Here is a 21,715-nt window from a genome sequence, read left to right on the forward strand (position 1 = left end):
TAATAATTAATAGAATCTTCTCAGTTTCGCTTTTACTATGTTCATATTGCTCTCGGCTCCCACTTTGTACATACACCGCGTAAGGTAGGAAATTCAAGCCTTATGCGGCTGTAGATATCTCGTGACCATGCTGTATACCCGGTGATCTTTTACGCATAGATTTTGATATATCGGCAGTGGAATATAGCGATGGGTCGATGGTGGACACCCTCACCTCGCCCGCTGCAGACTTATCATGCAAGCCATCCAGGGCTCCATTCCAATGCATTGGTTGCCCAGTGCGGCTCTCATCGGTTAGGGGCCTGAAGATTCGGGCAACAGCGCCCACTGAACTGCGTTCTCGTTCCACGACGCCAAAGTGAGCTCAAGACTTTGGACTTGGACCAGTCCAAAGACAACTCCTCGTTTCATCTATTCGTCGAGGTCTGTTGGTCATCCGCCCTCTCTTGCATCATGTCCACGTCTTCCAGCTGCCTCGATCGGCTTAGGTTCGGCGACAAGCACCGCCTGACTGATCTGGCTCGGCTGTAGGTGGCCGGCCGCAGGCTTCAATTCTAGTGCCTACGTTACCCAAGTTCTGGCCTTGGTCTATTTGGGAGGTCTCGTTTAATTTCCACGTATTCGCACAAGTCATCGCTAGCAGAACCCTGAAAACAAATTCGTGAAATCCACCGCTCGTCGACACATGAAACATTAGCAAGTAAAAGCAGCCGTGGCCCGTGACGCGGGGCCGGTTTTTGTGGTCCGGCGGACGATAGTGTCAGAGCCCGGGCGCCGCCAAGGAATCTAGTTCACAAAATTGGGCAGTTCTGTGTTTCGTTTTTTAATTTTTATTTTCGGCTTGTTCTCGATCCACCAAATTCACCGGGGGATTGCCGAAATAATATCTTGGAGGGGAAAGACATAGGAGCGCAATATAGGACGCCTATAAAGGGGATTTTTGGGGTTGGGCCGTTGTGAGTGATAATGTCGCGATCGGTGTTCAATCACGCACTCGACCTCCAGGGCGCGACGACAACTGTTACAATGCATTAACTCCGAGCAGAAAAATGTCTATCAGAGCCATCTTGTGCGCCCTTGGAAGGCTGATCAGGTAAAGTCAATTTTCACGCCCTTCGGTGAGGCTAGGATGAAAGGAGGTAGTGAAGGGGCCACACGGACCAGTCGAGTGGCATTTTCCAACGCTGGACTGGCCAGTGGGCGGGCACCGCCCGCCGCGGGGAGATAATTAGGAAAGGATCGGTGGGACCCTAGGCTGCTCGGAGGGGGCGCATCATTCCCCGTTTAACCGGGTATCATTGAGAGGTACCCGGGTTGGTTTGCGTTTGGATGTCTTCTCGGGGGACCCCGGGGTGCTCGGGTGGCCGGGGAACTGATGGAGTCTAGTGCGTAGAGATTATGCATTCTGGACGTACGATGATTGCCTATATAGAATATTTTCCGCAGCTGTATCAGAGTGGACGGGAATCGATGGTGAGGGAGATGGATGAGACAAGAGATGAGTGCTCAGCCTCCTCCATGGCTTGGATGCGTTTCGTGCCAGCGACAACGGTGAATGGATGGGATTCCCCGAGTACGAGAGCGATGTAACCTGATTGGCCGGGATGCACGGTTCAGAACTTGTCCTAGCAGTGATTAGTAATGCTTCGTGTCTGGAGTCCTGCATTCGGGGGTTTCATTCTTGGGAGCCTGGAACGATGCAAAGGGGGGACATTGACGGAGTCTACCCACAATAAGAACGAGAAACAGGTATGTCATATGCGATTGCGTCTCGAACAGAGCCCGAGAATTAGCACGCCGTCAAGTGTTGCGGATCGTGCGGATGCCTAGGACGTGCCGCAGGAGATGATTGAGAGAGTGCCATTATTGGGCAATTGGAGACGCAGCGGGGAATGGGTACAGGCGAGGTACTTGATGAGAACCGTCATGCGGCTGAGTTCGCACATTCAAACACCAACGGCCGGCCAACAAGAGAAGTACCCCTCCTGTACCCTGGCCCTCGCGGGACCCACCGCCTGCGCCAGGCCGGTCGGACCCATCAGACCAATCAGCGATTCTAAAACTGCCTCCACTGGGCTATGAGTCACACCCCGTGACCCACCGCGTCGACTAAGCCCCATCTAGCAACGCCACCCTGATTGGTCGTCGGGCAGACTGCGCGGCCCACCCGCACACACAGAAAACGACCGCCCTCCCTTAAAACGTGCCTGAGTCCCCCCAACCTCGATGCCTGCTTTTCCCTTCCCTTCCATCTCCCTTTCCACTTTCACACATTACATATTTCTATAACTCATCGCATCAACACCATTCTGCCATTATCTGAACCACATTTTGAATCTCTGCCGATCCAAAATGGGTGCTATCTAAGCTCCTCGTCGCGAAAGCCCTCGTCTTTCTCCACTGAGAACGACACCATTACTCCCTCGGGAACCACGTCTTTTTTCTCCCCTCAACACCCTTCCTCAGAGTCTCCTGTTCCAGGACCTCTGAACTTCAGCAGCCTCCCCGCTAGCTCAAGTTCTCCCCAGATCACTATTTCCCCGATCGACTTTACGTCGTTCACCACGGATCACTTCCAGCAATCATGGCTTCCCACGCCCCCGCCTCCACAGCCCTTGGCTTCCAGTTTGAACAACAGCAACAACAGCAACAACAGCAACAACAACAGTGCGCTAGAGGACTTCGTACTCTACCCCAACCCACCCGCCTCTCGTCCGCAGCCTCGACCCAGAGACTTGCGTGCGCCAGCACCCTCGAGTACTGCCCCTAGACCGTCCGCGCTTCAGCCCTTTTTGGCGCAGAACAATCCTCGACGACACTCCTTCAGCCTGCAGTTGCAACGCCATCTCCAGCAGCAGTTCTCTGGCTCTTCTCAGGACCCCAGAGTGACCAAGCTTACCCGGTCTCCTTCCTACTGGTCTCATCCAAATCATACGCGCTCCCCACTGCCACACGCAGCGTCGGTGCCTATCAATTCGCCCCACCGCCTTACTATTCCCCAGTTCAACGCATTTGAGAAAAGAAAGCAAAATATGTTGGCCTACCGCCGCAACATGTCGACTCCCAATTTCCAAGGTATTTTGGCCTCCCCTCGCATAGTCCATCCCGACGACGCCGCTCACACAGCCCATCCAGACAACGACGCCGACCTGTTTGGTCTCCCCTCTGCTGGTCTCACCACCGGTATGGGCTCTCCTATCGACCTCGGCCAGCTACCGCTCGGCTCTGAGGTTGATGGTGCATTCTCTCCGGTCGCTCCTGCTGGCACCATCTCGCCAAAAGACCTGATGTTTGACGCTTCAGTGCCCCCGTCCGGCACTTTCACCGACCTGAGCACTCCTCCCTATGACTCGCCTGCCACATTCAGCCAAAATCCGTCCCCGCTCTTCACTGACGTGGACTATATGGGCCAGGAGGTCTGGTCGCCTCTTTTCCATGATGCGTCTACCTCCAACGCTTTTGATGCTTCCTTTGATGTCACTGCTGCCCTCGCAGAGACCCAGCAGCCTCAAAAGAAGCAGGAGATGTCACAGCCGGCCATGCCACTGTCTCCTGTTTCCCGACGGGCCGCTGCTGCCAAGTCCTCGCCAATCTCCGCCACTGGCAGCGCGAAGCCTTCCAGTGTTGCAGGTATCTCTCGCAACCGCAAGGAGCTCTCGCCTGTCGAGTTCGACCCCAGTGACCCCGTCGCTGCCAAGCGTGCTCGCAACACTGAGGCAGCCCGGAAGTCCCGTGCCAAGAAACTTGAGCGCCAGGCCAACGCTGAGCAGCGCATTGCTGAGTTGATGAGGCAGCTGGCCGAACGCGACGAGCGCATTGCCAATCTGGAGGCTCAGCTTGAAGCTCAGCAGAATTTCCAGTGATCATATATTTTGTCACCGTCCTGGTTTACGCCTGATATGTTCCGATTTTTCTCGTTGAATGCTTTGCTTTCTCACAGTTGACACTGGTCACAGTGTAATGGACGCGGGGGAATGGGTCAAGCCATTTTCAACCCGAACGTCTCGCCTAGATGTGTCTTTACAGTACATCTACCAAAAAGTTTTAACAATGTCTTGAGACGTCATGTTTTTTCCTTGTCTCTGGCTTTTCATCATGCTTCTGACTTTATATTCCTTTCTCTGATGTTATGGCCGGTTCTGATCGTCTCCCTATTGGGATTGACTCGTGGCTCTTGCTTTCTGCAGTTTCAGTTATAATAATTTGATCTCTTCTTGCTATTGCACCTCTCTTTTGCCCATCGTCCTAGGCTCGGAGTCTTCTACCTCAGTAAAGAACGTAATGGTCGTACCTTATTCCTGCTCTATATTGACTCCGTTGTCGTTTTGAGATGAAGATAAAATTTGTCAAACTTTCGTTTGTCCCACTAGCATGGGTATCTCATGTCTCATGCTAAGTTCAAGATTGAGCAAATATTTAAGCATTCCAGAAAAAAACCTTCTCGAAGATAAATTATTTGAATGCTTCTCTCATTATGCAGACACTCGATGCCCGAACAGGACATCGTTGACATGGTCATCCATCGAGGCTGGTCCATTGAAACTTCAGCCAGGTTTTATGAATTGGATCGCGTTGCAGGCGTAGCTAGGGGCGATGCGAATCCTTTTCTTATTTCTATACAGTTCCCTCTCGTCAGCGCGGCTATCCTGATTCCTCTATCAAGTTGGTCATCCGAGCTTCTTCATCCGCGCCCATAAGACTCTCATATGTGTAGATAATGAATGACCAATCAAAGTGGACTCAGATTCAAGATTTATTGACCCAGTGACGAAAAAATCGGAAATGTAGATAGTTGCTGACATGAAAGTGGACCTCACGCTGGGCGCCAGAAATCTTGCGTCAGCATGAATTAGGCTACCCCGAGGGTAGGTACGCAACTCGAGATGTGACATATTCTTCATGTTTCTAGCCATGACCCAGGCAACCCTCGTGTTTCAGATATCTTTGCACCTACCCAGTAGAAAAGTGGATTTCTCCGATGAGATAAGCCATACAAATCAAAGTGGGAGAGACCTGAGACTCCCCAGCAACACGATCCATCCTCTGCATACATCACATTCGGGCCGAGTGGATATGGAAGGGAAAAGAAAAGTTTGCACAGAAATGTAAGAGATGAAAAGTGGCAATAGTGTTTCTTTGGCCCACGAATATGGAAAACATAGAGGGAGCCATTCCGACTCTTTAAGTAGTAAACTACTGCCGCTCGAACAACCCACAGCTTAGAGCAAAATATGTCAAGTTCAGCAGGGAAAAACGGTCATATCAAAAATATGGATGATCTGAAACTGTACTATTCACGATCTCTTCCAAACAGTCCCAATGTTCGACAATACAGGACCCAATGGTTTTGTAGACATCAAAAACATTATAGGATGGCTGGCCTTCAGTCATTGACTTGATATGAATCGTCGAGTATTCCGGGCCTACCATTACTCTTGCAATCTGTGTGAAATATAAGTAGAGCTGGTAGACGGTTTGTCTCAAGGTAGTGCCCACCTTGAATGTGTTTTCTTTCGCACTGAACAATGGTTTCAGACCATCAATTGCCGCATCTCTACCGTCAAGTATATCCGGATTGTGTTGGACATAATTAGTTGCAACGTATTGGTTAAAAGCTGCCTCAACATCTTTCTTCACATAGAAAAGGTAAGCAAATCTGTTCATTGCTGCCTGTAGTTCATGTTGGCTCAGTTGAGTGCGTGTAGCTGTGGGGCAATCGAAGCTTTTGACATGGTTGGTGATGATGCCTTCCACGGGATTGTGTTCAAAGGTAGCTCCAACATGACGGCATAAGCAGGTAAAGAAACTGAAGACGAATAGTACAGGGGTAAACATGATGAATCGAGCAATATGACAAAGGTCTATCTCAGTTCGGACGTAAGTTCCCTGGTCATCAGTATTGAACATGCTCGTTGTCTCCTAATTATAAATGTCTATGACTAGGGCCGATGGGGGTGGAGCCGATGTGGACAGGGCCGATGGGCGATGAGGAGTTGTGGTGTAGGCCAGGACTATAACTGAATGTTCTCATATCTCGGAGTTACGGAGGCGCTTTTGGAAGTAATGCGGGGGTGGGGAATAGTGTAAGACTCAACATTATTATACCTCATCTACTGATAGTGGATCAAATGCTTTCTTTCCTTTGATCTCGAGAGTAAAGAATTTCAGTGTCCATAGGGTTAGTGATTCTAGTGAAATATTCGACCCCCCCTAATTGCCTACATTCTCACGTAGGAAACGTCATGATGCCGACAAACATGGTAAGGCAAGTGTGTATGCTCTCTATTTTACTCTTTTACTCTCGCCTGATGTTCTTATTTCGTCTCTTACCACTCCTTTTACTCCCCTTTTGATATCTTCAACTCTCTCAACTCCTTCAACTGCTCTCCTGCATTTGTATATATACTCGGTTCGCCTCCCTAGCCCTACTTTACGAAAGATATGAGACCTTGGCTTGATGTTGAAAAAAGCTCCCAGTTTAGACCCCAGTGAGGGGCTTCAGCTTAGCAGAAATGAGGGCTGTCCACAGTATTCAGCTCAGACTTGCCTTTATACCCCTCATCAACCGACAGCCCTCCACAAAGTCCTTCCTCTCCCCGATCTTCTACCTCATCCTTGGGACCTTGGTAGCTTGGTAAGACAGCATTCACAGTCAATTTAACACTCTCCCCTGGCTACGTGCCGCCCAAGGGACTGCTGTTGCTTTGAGGAGAATGAGAAAATGAAGATAGGCGAGGCGTCTACCCAAAGATACCTCTGTCTTGATGGATGGGAGCTCAAAGGTAATGGGGAGAATAAGGACTCGAACTTCCTCAAAGAGGAGTGGTGGGGGTGTGGTTTCGGAAGTATCTGTTTCCATAGTTTTGTCATCATCGCTGGACCGTGGACAATGAGTACTGAGTGTCTGCAGTTCAAGAACGCGGGCTCGATAAGAGAAGCGCGTGGCGACTGGAAGCCTAGATGGAACGGAAAGAGAAAAATAATATGGGTATCATAATTAGCTCAATGCATCAGTTCCCTTTGTCCGCCCCTTCTCCATTTTCGCTGTTCGAGCACCGAACTGAATAGCCCTCTTCTTTTCGCGCGCAACGCTTTCCAAGCCCAGCCGAAGCGCAACAAGCCGGAGTGACATTTTCTCTGCGTCAATGTTCGGGAGTGATTGTGCTTCTCCAGTCTCACTCTCCGCGAACGAGGCAAGCCCGAAACCGCACTTCTCCCAGACCGGGGCGCGGAGCACCCAGCCAACGAAATCCTCGTCCAGGTAAGGAAAGCGAGTCTCTCGGCCCCAGTGGGAGAGCACGCGGTCATCGCGGCCGAGATTTCGTTGGCCGAGCCGGCTCACGTCGAGATGAATTTCAGATACCAGGCCGCGAAAGCCGTCCCGGTTGAAGGCCACGCCATGTCGGCCATAGCCGGCGAAAAGCTCGTCCGCACCAAGCCCAGAGAGGAGAACACGGGCAGAGGTTGTGTAGGGAGTTGGTGGGGTGTTTGAAGATGTGGATGTGTGGACTGTGCCTTGGCCGCGAGAGGCAAAGTACAGAGCGCATGCGATGGACAGATCCATTTCAGTGTTATGTGGTCTCATCAGGCGCTTTACGAGATCTCGGTGGGCGAGTGTCTCAGAATATGGGATGTCAATGGCCACAAAGCGCCATGTACGACCTGAACAGGTCTTTTGGAGCTCTGCATATGCTGAGCGGCCGGTCATTCGGTCTGGGCATGCTTCGTAGACGGAGGTGGATGGTAATGGCAAGGGAGAGGATGAGTTTCGATTCTTGGAGTTTGCAGCCGCAGCTGTAACTCGGGGGGTTTTCAAAGGCAACATTGAGTAAGTCAATGGGTTCATCGATGGGGAGGATGTCATGGCAGAGTCGAGCAAGGAGAGTGCAATCTAGTCCACCTGAGAAGAGAACCGCGATTTTAGCGCTCTGGCCTCGAATGAAGCCAGGTGGTTCGGGGACATTCTCAACTCTGAGTCCAAGGGAGTGGAGAAGCCTGGACTGTAGTTCTTTCACAAACGGTGTTTCCAATCCAAGTGAAGGAGGCTGTTCTGCTGGAACAGCCATGTTCATTGGGGGAATTGGATTTTTCTATATTGGAGTCAGTCACACAATTTGAAGCTTGCGTTTACAATATTTCACTCACGATATGACGGGTTGGCGGTGAAGCTTCGGAGCTCCAAGGTAATGTCTCAATCTGATACGGCTGGTTGGAAGATGCAGAGGTTTGATACAAACGAAGGTCAATCATATAAACCCCGTCAAAACCAACTTCTTCAAAATTCGAGGAAGAGTCTCCATCACATAAGCTGCAAATTTTCAGGCTTTGATCTTTCTGCACTCCCCATAGAAGAGATCTCCTGCCCAGGCAGTCTCTGCTGAAAAAAAGCCGGGCATTGAGAGCATCATAGAAAACAAAAGCAAATGGACCCGAGATACTGGCTACAGCTCGTGCCATTCTCTCTATTGCATCTTGGCTATATTCATTGACTGCATTCAGAAATAGATGAAAAATGCGCTCTGTATCATTGCCGGAGACTCGCTCGCCGGCGATCTTCCAGGCTTCGCCATTCCAACAAAGCACAGAGCGAGTCGCAGAGTCTACAAGTGGTTGTGAGTAAGTATGATCACCTCGCAGAGACAAAACTGTAGATATGAAAGTGAGATGGTGAGTCAAGGGAGTAGACGCGCCATCATGTGCCTGAGCCTCAATGAGGATTGTGTGTGTCTGACAGCTGTCTGGACCTCGTTTCTGAAGTAGAGTTCTTGTTTCCTGGCTTGGTAGCGTAGCTATTGTCGACAAAGAAAAAAAATCCCACACATGGTAGGGATAGGGGATGGCAATCGACGTGGGATTGGATCTGGGATTCATTTTGAGTTGGATGTTTTTATGCCACTATTGCCTGAGGCATGAAATATTAGTCAGCTCTATATAGTACTGTTGCAGTATTCATGTGCAAACTAGCAGTAGTAGTTGCCCGCGGTCTCTGGTAGCTCAAGCACAGTAGATCATGCATTGAACAGAATACTTCAGACTTGATAACATATCCAAATAATATGCAACGTTCTTCTCCTATGACTGGTTGCTTCTCATCCTTTTCTATGATTTCACCATCAACGAAAGCAGCGCTGTGCTGGAGCGGGCCTCGGCTGAACCAATGATCCGCGCGTCAACATGCGAGCCTCAAGAGTCCCCAACGTGACTCGCTGTGACACCCCTGAACTTATTTTCGTGGCCTGCATGCTGAGTATAGCATATGTCGGCCACAGAAGCCTCGCCCTCTTCGGCTCCCGGGAAGAGGGACGATCAACCTGTCCTTGAGGAGCCCGACATCCCAGCGCCCCCAACCGAGCTCTCCGAAATACAGCATGACCCCTCGAAAGAGGGATTACCTCAAGCAGAGATGATGGCGGATACAAGTCCAGAGTCGCACTTTTCAGATGCCTCAACTGATACCCCTGAAGACTCTATCATGGCCGGTCAGGCGCCAGTATCGGCTGCATCCCAGCAGGACTCGGACCCGCTCGCGGGGCAACTGGAAGCGCTGTCAGTCTCCGGCAAGAACATTTCGAACTCGGGGCTCACGATTTCTACGAACACTCCAACTCCACCTCCGCCGCCAGAGAAAGATGAAACATATTTAAACCCGAGTTCAACAATACCCGGAAGCGCACCAGCCAGCGAGCCTTCCGTCCCAAACTCCGAGAAAGAGCTGCCAGACGTCCCCAGCGATAGCGACCCCGAGTCTAAACGAGCTGCGCACCAAGACGGACCGCGAGAAGATAATGACTCCCAACCAGAGATTCAGAGCATCATGGGTCAGTTTCAGGACCCGGCACGGACCACCGACCAGCAGGAGATCATGTCACCCCGCCTGGAGCTAGCTGAGCAGTTCCGAAGTGGTCAGAATTACTTTCCACCGCGCAAGTCCAGCTTGGATCATATGCAATCACCCGCATCTGGACAAGCCCCTTCATCTCCCTCGCAACACCACAAATCTCCTGTCGCCGACGAGCTGGTCTTGACCCGACAGTCATCAGCGTCAACGATTCCGCCTCCACCTGAACCCGAGCCTAGTCAACCGTTCGATTTCCACCGGTTCCTTGAGCAGTTGCGACACCGAACAGCCGACCCCGTGGCCAAATTTCTGCGCTCATTTCTAACCGAGTTTGGAAAGCGGCAGTGGATGGTTCACGAGCAGGTCAAGATCATTAGCGACTTTCTCGCTTTCATCACGAATAAAATGGCCATGTGCGAGGTTTGGCGCGATGTATCTGATAGCGAGTTTGATAACGCCAAGGAAGGGATGGAGAAGCTGGTTATGAACCGTCTGTACTCTCAGACCTTTGCGCCTGCCATCCCCGCACCCCCAACCATCCCCAGAAGTGCTAGCCGCAGCCGGCGGAGGGAGATCGAGAGGCTCCACGGCCCATGGCGGCGGGGCCAACACCAGGAGGACATTGAACGAGATGATATCCTTGCACAGAAGATTCGCATCTACAGCTGGGTCAGCGAGGAGCATCTAGATATTCCTCCCGTAAGTGGCAGTGGGCGTCGTTTCTTGAATTTGGCGCAACAAGGTATGAGATCTACGAAGCAGTGCCTTTCTTCCTAGTGCCTAACTGGAAATGCAGAGATCTTGAAAATCAATGGCTACCGAGCACCTCGAGATAAAGTCATTTGTATCTTGAATTGTTGCAAAGTGATATTCGGCCTTCTGAAGAATTCCAAAAAGGCCGACACCTCCGCTGATGCCTTTGTGCCCCTTCTGATCTATGTTGTATTACATGCAAACCCGGACCACCTCGTTTCCAATATTCAGTATATCTTGCGATTTCGGAACCAAGAAAAGCTTGGTGGCGAGGCAGGGTACTACCTGTCTTCATTGGTACATTCTGTCCCGATCTTGTGGGGAATTATTCAGATGGCTAACTTTCTGTAGTCTGGTGCTATTCAATTCATTGAGACACTAGACCGTACTAGCCTTACTGTGAGCGACGAAGAATTTGAGCGCAATGTTGAGGCGGCGGTTTCTGCCATTGCTGAACAAAACCGTGAATCCGAGTCTCTAGCGGAGAAGCCCGCAGCCCAACCCACTACTGCCTCTCGGGCCCCGTCCCAACAGCCTTCAGCTGGGTCAAGTCGCAGGGAAACTTCACAGTCTAGTGATGATGATACCTCCGCCCCTGTTGCAGGACTTCTGCGCACTATCCAAAAGCCTCTCTCAACCATCGGCCGTATCTTTTCCGACGAGTCAGATTCAGGACCCTCTGTCGCACAAGAACGCCCGCTTCAACCAGCCGCCACGCCACAACCAGGCATTGCCCCGCCCCGTCTTACTCCGAACGTCTATCAACCACCTCGTGCCAGTAGTGAGGGTCGCCGCTCTAGCGACGAGCGCCCAGCCAATGACCCAGGTGTTGCTCAGCAAAAATTAAGCCGCGTGCTCGACGCCCAAGACGCAGCTGCTCGTCAAGCTAGCGCCGAGGATGCAGAAGCACGGCGGATTCAAAGTGCCGAGCACGATAATGTTGTTGAAACCCTTTCAAACATGTTCCCGAATCTGGACCGCGATGTTATTGATGACGTGGTCAAGATAAAGGAGGGGAGGTAAGTTCACTCATGGATACTTTCTTGTCATTTGCTGTCACACTATATACTAATTTTATTTTTCTATAGAGTTGGTCTAGCCGTCGATGCATGTCTCGCTCTCAGTTCAGAATAGTATATAGAGGTTCCTCTTCACCAAGGCCATGTAGACTCGGGTATCAATCATAACTAGCACGCAGTGTGGACCTATGATCCCCTTTCTTTTTCTTTGTTTTCTTGCCATCAACTCCTTTAAGCGATCCCCCCAGGAGGAAAGCGATCGAACGGGCTCTTTCGAAGAATCATATTTGCATATTGAATACATTGGCTACTTCAGCGACGCATAGGGACGTTCCTGCCACCTTTGATGTGGCATTCAAACGAGCATTTGTCGTTTTTTCTTTGGTTCTGGGCTCAAAGTGGCTCTCGTATCGTCGACCTCTGTGTAGAGAGGCTTCCGATACACGTAATCGGGTAGATTCTTCAGCACTATAGCGAGAAATATGCAGCGCTAGGTAGAGACCAAACCAGAAAAAATAGATACAGACATAGCAAGATCAAAAGATTCGCTCAAACAACCGCACAGGTTTGGATGCAAGGATCAAAAGCTCCCCCCCCAAAAAAAGCAACATGAAGAATACAATGCAAAGGGCAACTAAGCCGCCATCGTCAAAACGTACCTATAAGCGTGCCCAACATTAGTTTCTCGAAATAACAAATCAAAAAATAAAACTAAACTATAGTGGACGGTGACTCACGAAGTAATACTATCCATCCGCTCCGTCGTTAGCTTCAAGCTAACAGTCAGGAGCTCCCGTGCAATACGCGGCTCTGCTTCTTGCAGCGCCTTCCACCGATCATCACTCAGGCACCAGGCCACGCAATCGTGTTCCGTCTTGACTGTTGCCGTGCGACGTGTGTCGCTGAAGAACGGTAGCTCGCCGCACGGCCGGCCGGCAACGACAAGCTCGAAATACCGGCCCTGCGGAAGATCGTACTCAGCGCGGAGCATGCCTGACTCCAGAAGGTAGAAGGCACGAGGAACGTCGCCTTCATGGTATAGCACGGTCCCGGCCGGATAGGACTCGCGCGAAAAGTAGGCACAGACGGGGAACCAGAAGTCTTCGTTCTGGCTTGAGAGGCCTTGGAATGTCTGCAGGAGGAGGGGGAGGGGCTGGCGCATGGAGGACCAGGCCGGTGCGGCCATCATAGCGGTCTCTTGCTCGTGCTCCCGGATTGTGGTTGTTGCAACCCGCTGGAGGTATTGCCCACGTGGAGAGCTGACGATAGTCTCGGAGAGGCTGGCATTCGGAACCTGGGGGACTGGAAGGGGGACATGAAGGGTGTTGGTGGTGGAGGAGTTCGAAGTGGCTTCGATAGGTTTGCGGAGGAGGGCTTCTTGGCGACTATAGAAGATCTTGAGGTAATCGTTCTCGCAGAATTCAAGGGCTGAGTTGAGGTCTTCGAAAATCGGTACGCCGGACTCGGGTTCGAAGAGGCCGACGTTCTGGAGGCTCTTACCGACATCTCCATCGATATTTAGGCCAGAAATCGTGGTCTGCACGTTGCGCTTGCGCAGGATACGATTGATTCGAGTAAAGGCCTCGGCAGCCGAGAAGTCCAACCCGTAAACCCTGGAGAAATCCAAAATTAAAAATCGGATGGGCTGCTGGTTGAAGGCGTCCTCTTCTATCAAGCCTCGCATGGTATTCTCCACATTGACAATTGTGCCGAAGAATAAGTAGCCACCAAGTTTCATGATGAGAGTCTGCTGGCCAGCTTCGTGCAGGAACTGTTGCTGAATCGGAGGCCTGCGAACCGTCGATCCTGCGATTTCTCCGGAAAAGGTCGCGCGAATTGCTGATTTGCGAGATGTTTGAACCACAAAGTTCACACATGCTAGTATGATTCCAACCAAGATACCCACCACGAAGTCCCATGCGCCCATGGTGACCACGATGATGACAACCTACAGCTGTTAGATTATTTTCAGGCCAGGGTAAGAACGGGGGGAAACAAACAGTAAGATATTCAAGCCGCGTGAGCTTTCCCCAGGTATCAACTAGTGCTTCTTGTAAGAGCTCAATGCCGAGCAAGAATATCAAGGCACCGACGACCATGACTGGAATGAACCCAATAATGACGGGGCCAATGACAAGGACTCCAGCTGTTGCAACAGCCAGCATGAGACCAGCTAACCGGGAGTCACCACCGCTGGAAATGAACAGTAGACTGTTTGTATATACAAGGTAGTTCTGTTTCCATGTCAGTTCAGTGTTAGGAGACAAATGGCGATAAGAGGCGCCTACTTGAATACTGCCAGCAAATCCAGAAACGGCATTAGTCACGCCGTGCGCCATGAGCTCTCGGTCGACATTAAGGTTGTCTTCTCCGGTGGAGATACCCAGAGCTGGTACATTGATAGGCACGTGAAGTACACCGAAGAAGGTCAAGGCAAACATAGCCGGGATTGTATCGGCAAAGGCCGTCCAGTTGACCTCAGAAAGATCTGTCAATATGTTAAAAACGGTGGTGTCCAAATTATGACCTGGATGATTTGCTTACCATAGAGAGTGTAAAAATGATACCAGGGATTGTTCGACGAGGGTGCGTCAAAGACCCATCCCTTGTGATGCAAGTTATCCATAGAAACACGAGCACTCAAGATGACAATGTAAAACACAACTGCCACGCCAATAAAGTATCCGCCGACAAGGAAGTTTGACCGAAGAAAACGCTTCAAAACAAGAAGACCAATCGCAAGGAAGAGCGGAACAATCCACAACGGAAACGTGTCAAGTTGGAAAAGCTTTTGTAGAGTTGCGATGTTATATTCAAGTGAGCCAGGTAGCCGGGCAGAAACCTCGACCCCTGTTTGCAAGAGAAAATATCCCACGCCACCAATGCAGCCAATAAGGATATGGCGAGGGAAGAACCCAATCAGCGAGCCCAGTCCACACGCGCCCATTAGGAAGAACACCAGGCCTGTCAGAACCGAGCTGACGGAGAACGCCAGAATGGTGGTGGCGATGACTGATTGTGGGTTATCCTTGCCCACTCGGTTCATGATGGCGAAGGCCATTTGGTGAAAGAATGGGACTACTTCAATCATCTCACTTCCGATGCCACCCTTGAAGATCGAGCCGCCACAGGAGAAGACCACCTGGGAGATGATCGTGCTAACGTAGAACATCGAGATTCCGTCTGAGCCAAGATGGGCGAACAACGGCTCGCCGAGAGGAAATAGAATCATGCCGTAGGACAGGGCATCGAGAATGTTAAGCAAAAGTCCGAGGAGCACCGCTGGAAGTAGAGAGGCAGGGTAGACCACTCCCTCTTCCCATATCGCTCGCCTGTCCCATGATTTTGGGTTGACAAGGATGCGAGAATACTTCTCCAGGTTGGAAACCCCCTCGGTGATGACATTGGCAGGTCTGCGGGTAGGTAGAGCCTGATTCTCGATATCTCCTACTGTCCCATATTTATGAGGGGACTTAGAACAAGTCTTGGATAATAGCGACGTTCTCTCCGTGTCTTGTGGCTCGGGTTCATCCTGGATTGTCGGCAGTGGGGGGAAAGAGGTATCTTCTAAAGCATCGTCGTCGACAGGTTCTGGGGAAGGCTGGCGAATCATTGCGGTCAAGGCCGAAGAAGCTGATGCAGAGGCAGGATCGAGGAGGACAGCATCCGACCCTAACGAATCCTCCTCCAGTGTCGGATAGGAGCTCGCGCTACCATCGTGCGAGATTCCGGGGGAATGCTTGCTTTGAAAGATGTCTAGACAGACAGGCAAGCTTGTCCTTCCACGCGAGGGTTTCTTATTGAGGGACAGGCCGTAAGTTGCCAGCTCCGCTGTCTGTTCCCGCAGGCCGTCAGATGCATAGTGTGCTGTGTCTGTGGAGCAATGCGAGTGGTCAGTAAATCGCTCCGCCCAGGAATTAACCCTTTTTTTTTCTTTTTTCTATGTTTGACTTCTTGGCTGCTTTAGCCTTGGGGGTTAGTGTAGTACCCACCTGTCGGTGTATTGAATGAGCGATGGAAGAATGATCGACTAGGAGTCCTGAGGCTAGATCCATTATAGCTCGACGCCTCCATGCCGGCACCAGGCGAGCTGCCTAGATTTGCATTGGCGTGTTCCACCAGTGAGTCCGGAGCGATCGCAACATCGAGTTCGCGGTCGAAGCCCCAATTGCGATGTGACAGGACCGAAGCGCGCGAGTCACGCCGCCCACGAGGCTGTAGCACACCCATGGCCCAAAAGGTCACGCAATGAGAGTAAATCCGATCCACGAAATCCGGAAGATTCCCGGCTCCACTAGCGCATGCAGCGGCGTTGGGGGAAAACGGCGGATGACGCAACGGGGCGAACGAAAGGCATCGGGAGCCAGAGACAGATGCGACTGGGAAAACGATATATAGGCGATTCACAGTGCACAAGCTTATCAAGGCCAGGCGACATTAGCAACGAGAATTGAATCATCGGCGAAAGTCTGGTTGACTACCGGCCGGTTACTAAAGCGTCGTCTTATCGTCCGTCACGTTGGTTTATCGCCGGCTAAACCGCTTGCGGATAGCGTCCGATAGGCGGCGAAAACGGGCTTGGATGGATGAAATCTGGTGGACTTCCGACCAATTATGCCAGAAACATACGAGCACGAGATGAGGGATGCTGAGGGGTTATTCCGTAGTCCAGGAATTGTGCATGATACAGGATTCGGCAGTCGGGATCTACTGAGGGGAACCTGGAGGGGTGACCGATCTACCGGGCATGGCCATCCAACGAGCTATACAGCGTCCTTGGGCGACAACGCCTAAAGGGACCTTGCGAAGCGGGCCTCGACATCGGCCCGGTTAGCATTGCCCCCTCCCGCTGTCTCCCTAATCTAAACGGCCCCAATTTGTTTCCCCCTAATTACCACCTGCATGATATTCCACCGCCCCCAGGACTCGCAGTCCTCGCAGTACCGCTAAGCTCCGACGACGGACGCACGATCGCCACCAATCCTATCTGCGCGTGGTCGTTTCCTGTTCTATCCTGCGCCGATGCAGCCCTTTCGCCGCCTGTGCAGCTGCTAGGGTTTAAACTAAGACCGTCTGGGGAGCTTCAAACCCAATTCTTACACGAAAGCTTTACAACATATTATCATCGGCAAACCACGATACCTGGCCAGATGCATCCATCAGAGAGGGGATCATGTCGACTGCAGCCGCACGTCATGGCGACGTCTGTCCCGACGCCAGCGGGATACGATGGATGGATTCTGGCCAGCGGTTTGTGAACTTGAGTCTGAGGAAGGGATGACAATCACATCGTGATGCACAATGGCGGTATTGGCAAACAAAATTTCGGCATTCACATGAGCCATCAGATGCATGGCGGGGTATCTCAAAGTACAGAACTCCTCCTTCGTTGGACAGGCTTGGGATGGCCCAATCCCTGTATGGCCCTCCTCCGTCCCCCTCCCTTCTCTCTTTTCGAATCAGCTCAATCGCTCGAGGAAGCCTTGTGCGATCAATCGCTCGACATCGCCTTGTCGGACATATAGCTGGCTGTTCTTGGTCAGGTTGATCACACTGCGTAGACCGTCAATTAGCAGCTGCCGTGCAATCTGCCCCGTGTAAAAGCATCTCCCCATCTCCAAAACGGAGGACCATCACGTACCCGTATTCAGTCTGGATCTCCCCCGCATCCTTCAACACGCGCACGTCGATAAAAAGATCCTTGGGCGGCTCCAAGGTCCCCGTCAGGTCAATGTCCGTCCATTGTCCCTTGTATGCCGCCAGCATGTCGCCATACTGCCGGAAATACTCTTCTTCCTCGGGGCTGAGCGAACTGTGGCCGCTCTGAGATTGTCCCCGGTCCTCGGACGCCTCGGTCGGCTGTTGCTGCTCGAGAACATCGACGCCGGTCCAGCACAGCTCCTCCAGTTTCTCCGTCCGTACACGATGATACGCCAGCAGGCAACGTTTGTTGCGCCGCATACACAGGTGGTCCACTAGCAGGGCACAGGCCGTGGCCGGGTCGGCCGAGGGGTTGAAAGAGCCCTCGAAGGGGTCAAGGAGGCGGGCAACGTCGCGATCCAGATCACGCACCTCACGGGTCACCGCGCGGACAATCTCGGTTTGGTATGGGGGAAGATGGGCGAGGGATTGCGTGCGTTTCGCGTGCTGGACCTGTTCCGCTTGCAAATTGGCGGTTAGCGAGGGCGCTGCAAGATATTGAGACTGCAGCCTCGAAAGTTCTTGGTGCTTTTCTGAGAGAATTCCACTTACCAGTTTGTTGCCGAGTTCGCCGTACATTGTGACTACGCGACCTGAATTGACGTGCAATCATGGCGGGACGCGCCTGTGATGGAGGCAGATCAGGACCATTCTATCTGACCGCCTGCTGTTCGCAGTAGACACTAACCCTAATCGGTGACATAACTGCGGCTTTCACGCGTTTCTCTCTGCTACACCGCCAACGCGGGGCGAGGGTTGTACAACTTGCGTCCGTGCCATTCTTCAATCCAGAATAGCAATTCGACAGTGAAAATATAGCAGGCTCATGTACAGTGTCAGCCGACAGGTATCAAATCGATAGGGCCCTCGGACGATATCTAAATCGCGCCTAGAAACGACTTGACTCCAAGAAAAAAAGGCTGGAGGCCCGTGAAACGTTCCATTTCCATACAGAGAGTCTCATAACGCTTCTAGGGTGAATGTCATCATAATCGATGCTGATGAAATGCTCCACGGAATTTTGCAATTACAGCCAAGAAGAATTAGTCTTTATCAAGTTGAAAGTGGGAAATAATTCTTGATTTGATTATGCAAAAGCGCTAGTCAATATCGGCAACAGATGTGTTCATGATGTCCAATTTGGAAATTCGCAGATGACAGACAGGTCAGAGTAATAAAATAGGCATTTCATGGAGATGACTGACTCCAGAATCAAAAAATAAAAATAAAAATAAAATGGGTTTGAGAGAAAAAAAAACATTGCTCAGTATTGCATAGAAGCACGCATTTGGTTGTACTCGGCTTGCGTGATCGGCTCGTACTTGGCGGGTTCGTCAGGTCCCATGCAAGATGGAATACACGCGATCATGGAGTCGGGATCGGGGGACAGGAAATAGGGAATTGAAAACCGTCTACGGGTCATTCGCTGTTCTCCCTCAAACCGGTCTGACAACGGCGGCAAAGTAACCCGATGACTTGTTGATCTCAACTGATCTAAAGGAGTTGGATGTGAATATCAAACGAATGAACACCAGGGCAGATTTAGCACAAACCATTGCTCCACCTCTGGAGAAGATCTCCCACATTCATTACAATTGCGTTCTTGACGGGAGTTGCAGCCACAAAGTGGCCAGGGCTCGTCACATCTTCGACTTCCAGACCACCGCAGTCGTCTTGGAAGAGCAAGGTGATTGAGCTCCAGTCTGTGTGCGCCGGACAACGGGCAGCGCGCTTTTCTTCCAATTCCGCCGCTGGTACAGGTGGATAATGTAATAGACGCAGCTGATTATTATGACCGGAGTGTTTCTGCAGCAGATGATCCTCATCGTTCAGCCCCAGTCCAACAGCTAGAGCTCGCAAGAGCTCACTTCCGATACGATATCCCTCCCAGTAGAATCGGGTCATGAACGAGCGGAACCCGGGCAGTGAATCCTCGGGAATCCATTGATTTGGCTGTGAAGCATTGTCTTCGCTGCCGATGTCAAAACTCTCCTGTTCGCGGTCAGCTCGGTCCGCCAGGGCAACAGCGAAGGACCAGCGTTCTATATAGCCATTGGACCGAGCCAACCAAGCTCACCTTGATATCGGGAATCTCCCTCAACTGTCGGGCTTGTTCCTGGTCGTGCTCTGCGCTCATGGCCTGGGATACCTTTTCCAGGCCGGGCCAGGAATAGCCTCGGTGGATGGCCCATCCTTCAGGATGTGGAGCCTTGAGTTTCTCTTCTTGTGGGAGCTCGAAGAAGATTTGAGACCAACGGAAAGCTTCCTCTAGCAGTGAGTCGGGGAGAGAATGATTGACGATGTACACGAACCCCACTTTCTTGCACGCGGCGACAATATCTTGCGCTACCCGCTGGCGACTGAGATCATCGGAGTTCCACTGGGCAAAGTCCACGACCGGGATCTTGATCTGCGAGGGCATGGAGTCCATCGTGAAGACGTTCCATCTAGAGACCGGATGTTTCGGTATAAGTAGAGTCAATCCGGGCGGTGTCAGTGAGATCGCTGGGTTTGAAAGCGAAAATGTCACCGCAGATGACGGTAAAGTTCAATGTCCTGCAGCTGAGCCCTCGTTTCTTCCTTACTCTATGTGTGAGGTCTTAGGAGATCGCCAATCCGCAAGCCTTAGAAGGATGCGGTGTTTTTCTGCATGGGAGGACAAGGCTAATTCAGACTGCCTAATTGATTGATAAAAAAGAGGCATACAATCTACCCCAAAATACAGCGAAGTTATTAGGATGAATAGTGTTTACCTCTCATAGTCCCCCACACTTGTACGGTAGAGAGTTGTCTGTCTATTTTGACTCTTCCGACTTCCAATACGCCGAGAGACAGCAGAGAAGGAATTTTCTACCAGCTCTAATCTGCCAGTTCTGGGTGCCCAGAACCCCCGACCTTTGCGGGAAGCGGGTTGGGCAGCGTGCGACTCGTTGCTGTGGCAGGGATTCCCGGTGGAGATTTGGCAAGTCTGGACTACATCATCCCCATCCACCCCCGGGTCCCGGATCAATTTCACACCAGAGTTCGCGAACCTGCAGAATCCTAGATCTGTGAGTCCTATCCAGACCTTGAGATGGCTCAATCCCGCGGACAATGTGCTTCGTTCTTCCGCCGGACCGCCCCCCGGCTGATGCTGACGTTACTAGTTTAGGTAGTTTGTTGACACATCCCCGAGCCCGCCTTGAAGCACTCTGAGTGTCAATCCGCTCAGCTGCAGTGAACCAGCTCTTCCACCCTGAACCATGAGCATTTGAGCACAGTTGAAGCACACAAGAACTCAATACAACTCAATACCAGCATCAATCGCACGAAATCTCTCGGTCGCATTCGATACAGCCGCTCCCCAGACCACAAGAATGCGGGCTTCTTGGTGGATCGGGATCGGGGCCGCATTCCTCTCCTCACCAGTCGCCTCGATAGAGACCGCACCCTTCTCGCCAGCGCACAATGCCGCTGGCAAGCGAGCCTTCGAGGTTCTTCAATTACTGAAACGAGCGGACAACAACTGTCCCTCCGGATACAACGCGTGCACGAAGCTCGGTCACTCGGACGTCTGCTGTACACAAGGCACAAACTGCTCGCGCGACTCCGCCAACAATATCGCCTGCTGTCCTACGGGCGCCAGCTGCACGGGCAGTTTGACGGGGACTTCGACTGGCTCGACGAGCGAGACTGGTAGCAGTTTCCAATTCCCCCAGGGTGCGACGGCGACCACCACAGACTCCGAATCCACCACGGCCACCATCACCGGCTCAACGGTGAGCGGGGCCTATCCGTTTATTTATGTGCCGACGACATTTTCCAATGCCGCCACCTGCTCTTCCTACTACTCGCTGTGCCAGTCTGAATATACGCAATGTACGGCCGCCCTCATGGGCCGCTACGGGGTAACGGTAAATGGCGGGGCCGCAGGCGGCGTCACGGTGGAAGCCGTCACCGCAACATCGCAGGCCACGTCCATCTGCTCGAGTCTGAGCGCCGAGGCCTGTCACGGTCTTCGGTTGAGTTACTGCGCAACGGTGGACTCCGAGTCCTCGAATAGCGCCAGTGGGAATGGCGCCCTGTCGGGACGAACCTCATCTCTCCACGACCTAGTCTTCGGACTGGCAGTGGGGGTTGCGGGTCTCTTTGTGTGATGTGTTGATGTGATATGAACTGGATTTGCCTGAGATAGGTCGATGGTCAGGACTTTTGGCGGCCTGGATATTGCTTTTGTCCCATATTCCCTTTTGCTATTGAATGCTTCGATGTTGTATATTCTTCACTGTCCATTTATTTTCCATTTTGGATCCAATGAGCCCCCACGGAGTCTGCATATGCCCATACCGTGACATCTGTTATGAAATGATCTGATTACTGAACCTTCAATGATTTTGCATCTCTTCGCACCCCTGTCTCTCTACTG

General features: G+C 51.7%; 9 protein-coding genes across 9 annotated transcripts; 3 read left to right on the top strand and 6 right to left on the bottom strand.

The window, feature by feature from the left end:
* Positions 1-2,352: 2,352 nt before the first annotated feature.
* On the top strand, positions 2,353-3,863 carry cpcA (amino acid starvation-responsive transcription factor GCN4; the record flags this gene model as incomplete). Its single annotated transcript, XM_057079352.1, has 2 exons — positions 2,353-2,356; positions 2,467-3,863. The coding sequence occupies 2 exons, from the start codon at positions 2,353-2,355 to the stop codon at positions 3,861-3,863; spliced, it is 1,401 nt and encodes a 466-aa protein (XP_056932022.1).
* Positions 3,864-5,262: 1,399 nt separating this feature from the next.
* On the bottom strand, positions 5,263-5,835 carry N7462_007635 (nuclear transport factor 2 family protein; the record flags this gene model as incomplete). The annotated part of the gene is made up of 1 exon (XM_057079353.1): positions 5,263-5,835. One exon carries the CDS (start codon positions 5,833-5,835, stop codon positions 5,263-5,265), a length of 573 nt encoding a protein of 190 aa, XP_056932023.1.
* A 1,162-nt stretch (positions 5,836-6,997) lies between these two features.
* N7462_007636 (asparagine synthase C-terminal domain-containing protein) lies at positions 6,998-8,066 on the bottom strand (the record flags this gene model as incomplete). Its single annotated transcript, XM_057079354.1, has 2 exons — positions 6,998-7,800; positions 7,901-8,066. The coding sequence occupies 2 exons, from the start codon at positions 8,064-8,066 to the stop codon at positions 6,998-7,000; spliced, it is 969 nt and encodes a 322-aa protein (XP_056932024.1).
* A 1,190-nt stretch (positions 8,067-9,256) lies between these two features.
* N7462_007637 (guanine nucleotide exchange factor VPS9) lies at positions 9,257-11,725 on the top strand (the record flags this gene model as incomplete). The annotated part of the gene is made up of 4 exons (XM_057079355.1): positions 9,257-10,580; positions 10,635-10,888; positions 10,943-11,610; positions 11,680-11,725. The coding sequence occupies 4 exons, from the start codon at positions 9,257-9,259 to the stop codon at positions 11,723-11,725; spliced, it is 2,292 nt and encodes a 763-aa protein (XP_056932025.1).
* Positions 11,726-12,244: 519 nt separating this feature from the next.
* N7462_007638 (sulfate transporter family protein) lies at positions 12,245-15,840 on the bottom strand (the record flags this gene model as incomplete). The annotated part of the gene is made up of 6 exons (XM_057079356.1): positions 12,245-12,269; positions 12,348-13,558; positions 13,611-13,844; positions 13,899-14,098; positions 14,155-15,483; positions 15,603-15,840. 6 exons carry the CDS (start codon positions 15,838-15,840, stop codon positions 12,245-12,247), a joined length of 3,237 nt encoding a protein of 1,078 aa, XP_056932026.1.
* A 941-nt stretch (positions 15,841-16,781) lies between these two features.
* On the bottom strand, positions 16,782-16,964 carry N7462_007639 (uncharacterized protein; the record flags this gene model as incomplete). Its single annotated transcript, XM_057079357.1, has 1 exon — positions 16,782-16,964. The coding sequence occupies one exon, from the start codon at positions 16,962-16,964 to the stop codon at positions 16,782-16,784; it is 183 nt and encodes a 60-aa protein (XP_056932027.1).
* Positions 16,965-17,069: 105 nt separating this feature from the next.
* On the bottom strand, positions 17,070-17,889 carry N7462_007640 (DNA replication protein PSF1; the record flags this gene model as incomplete). Its single annotated transcript, XM_057079358.1, has 2 exons — positions 17,070-17,163; positions 17,252-17,889. The coding sequence occupies 2 exons, from the start codon at positions 17,887-17,889 to the stop codon at positions 17,070-17,072; spliced, it is 732 nt and encodes a 243-aa protein (XP_056932028.1).
* A 685-nt stretch (positions 17,890-18,574) lies between these two features.
* On the bottom strand, positions 18,575-19,741 carry N7462_007641 (isopenicillin N synthase family dioxygenase; the record flags this gene model as incomplete). The annotated part of the gene is made up of 3 exons (XM_057079359.1): positions 18,575-18,804; positions 18,864-19,302; positions 19,388-19,741. 3 exons carry the CDS (start codon positions 19,739-19,741, stop codon positions 18,575-18,577), a joined length of 1,023 nt encoding a protein of 340 aa, XP_056932029.1.
* Positions 19,742-20,666: 925 nt separating this feature from the next.
* Positions 20,667-21,446, top strand: N7462_007642 (uncharacterized protein; the record flags this gene model as incomplete). Its single annotated transcript, XM_057079360.1, has 1 exon — positions 20,667-21,446. The coding sequence occupies one exon, from the start codon at positions 20,667-20,669 to the stop codon at positions 21,444-21,446; it is 780 nt and encodes a 259-aa protein (XP_056932030.1).
* Between the last annotated feature and the right edge of the window lie 269 nt (positions 21,447-21,715).

This window comes from Penicillium macrosclerotiorum (assembly GCF_028827735.1).
Source record: "Penicillium macrosclerotiorum strain IBT 26536 chromosome Unknown utg000007l_segment0_segment0, whole genome shotgun sequence".
NCBI classification, from domain to species: Eukaryota; Fungi; Ascomycota; class Eurotiomycetes; order Eurotiales; family Aspergillaceae; genus Penicillium; species Penicillium macrosclerotiorum.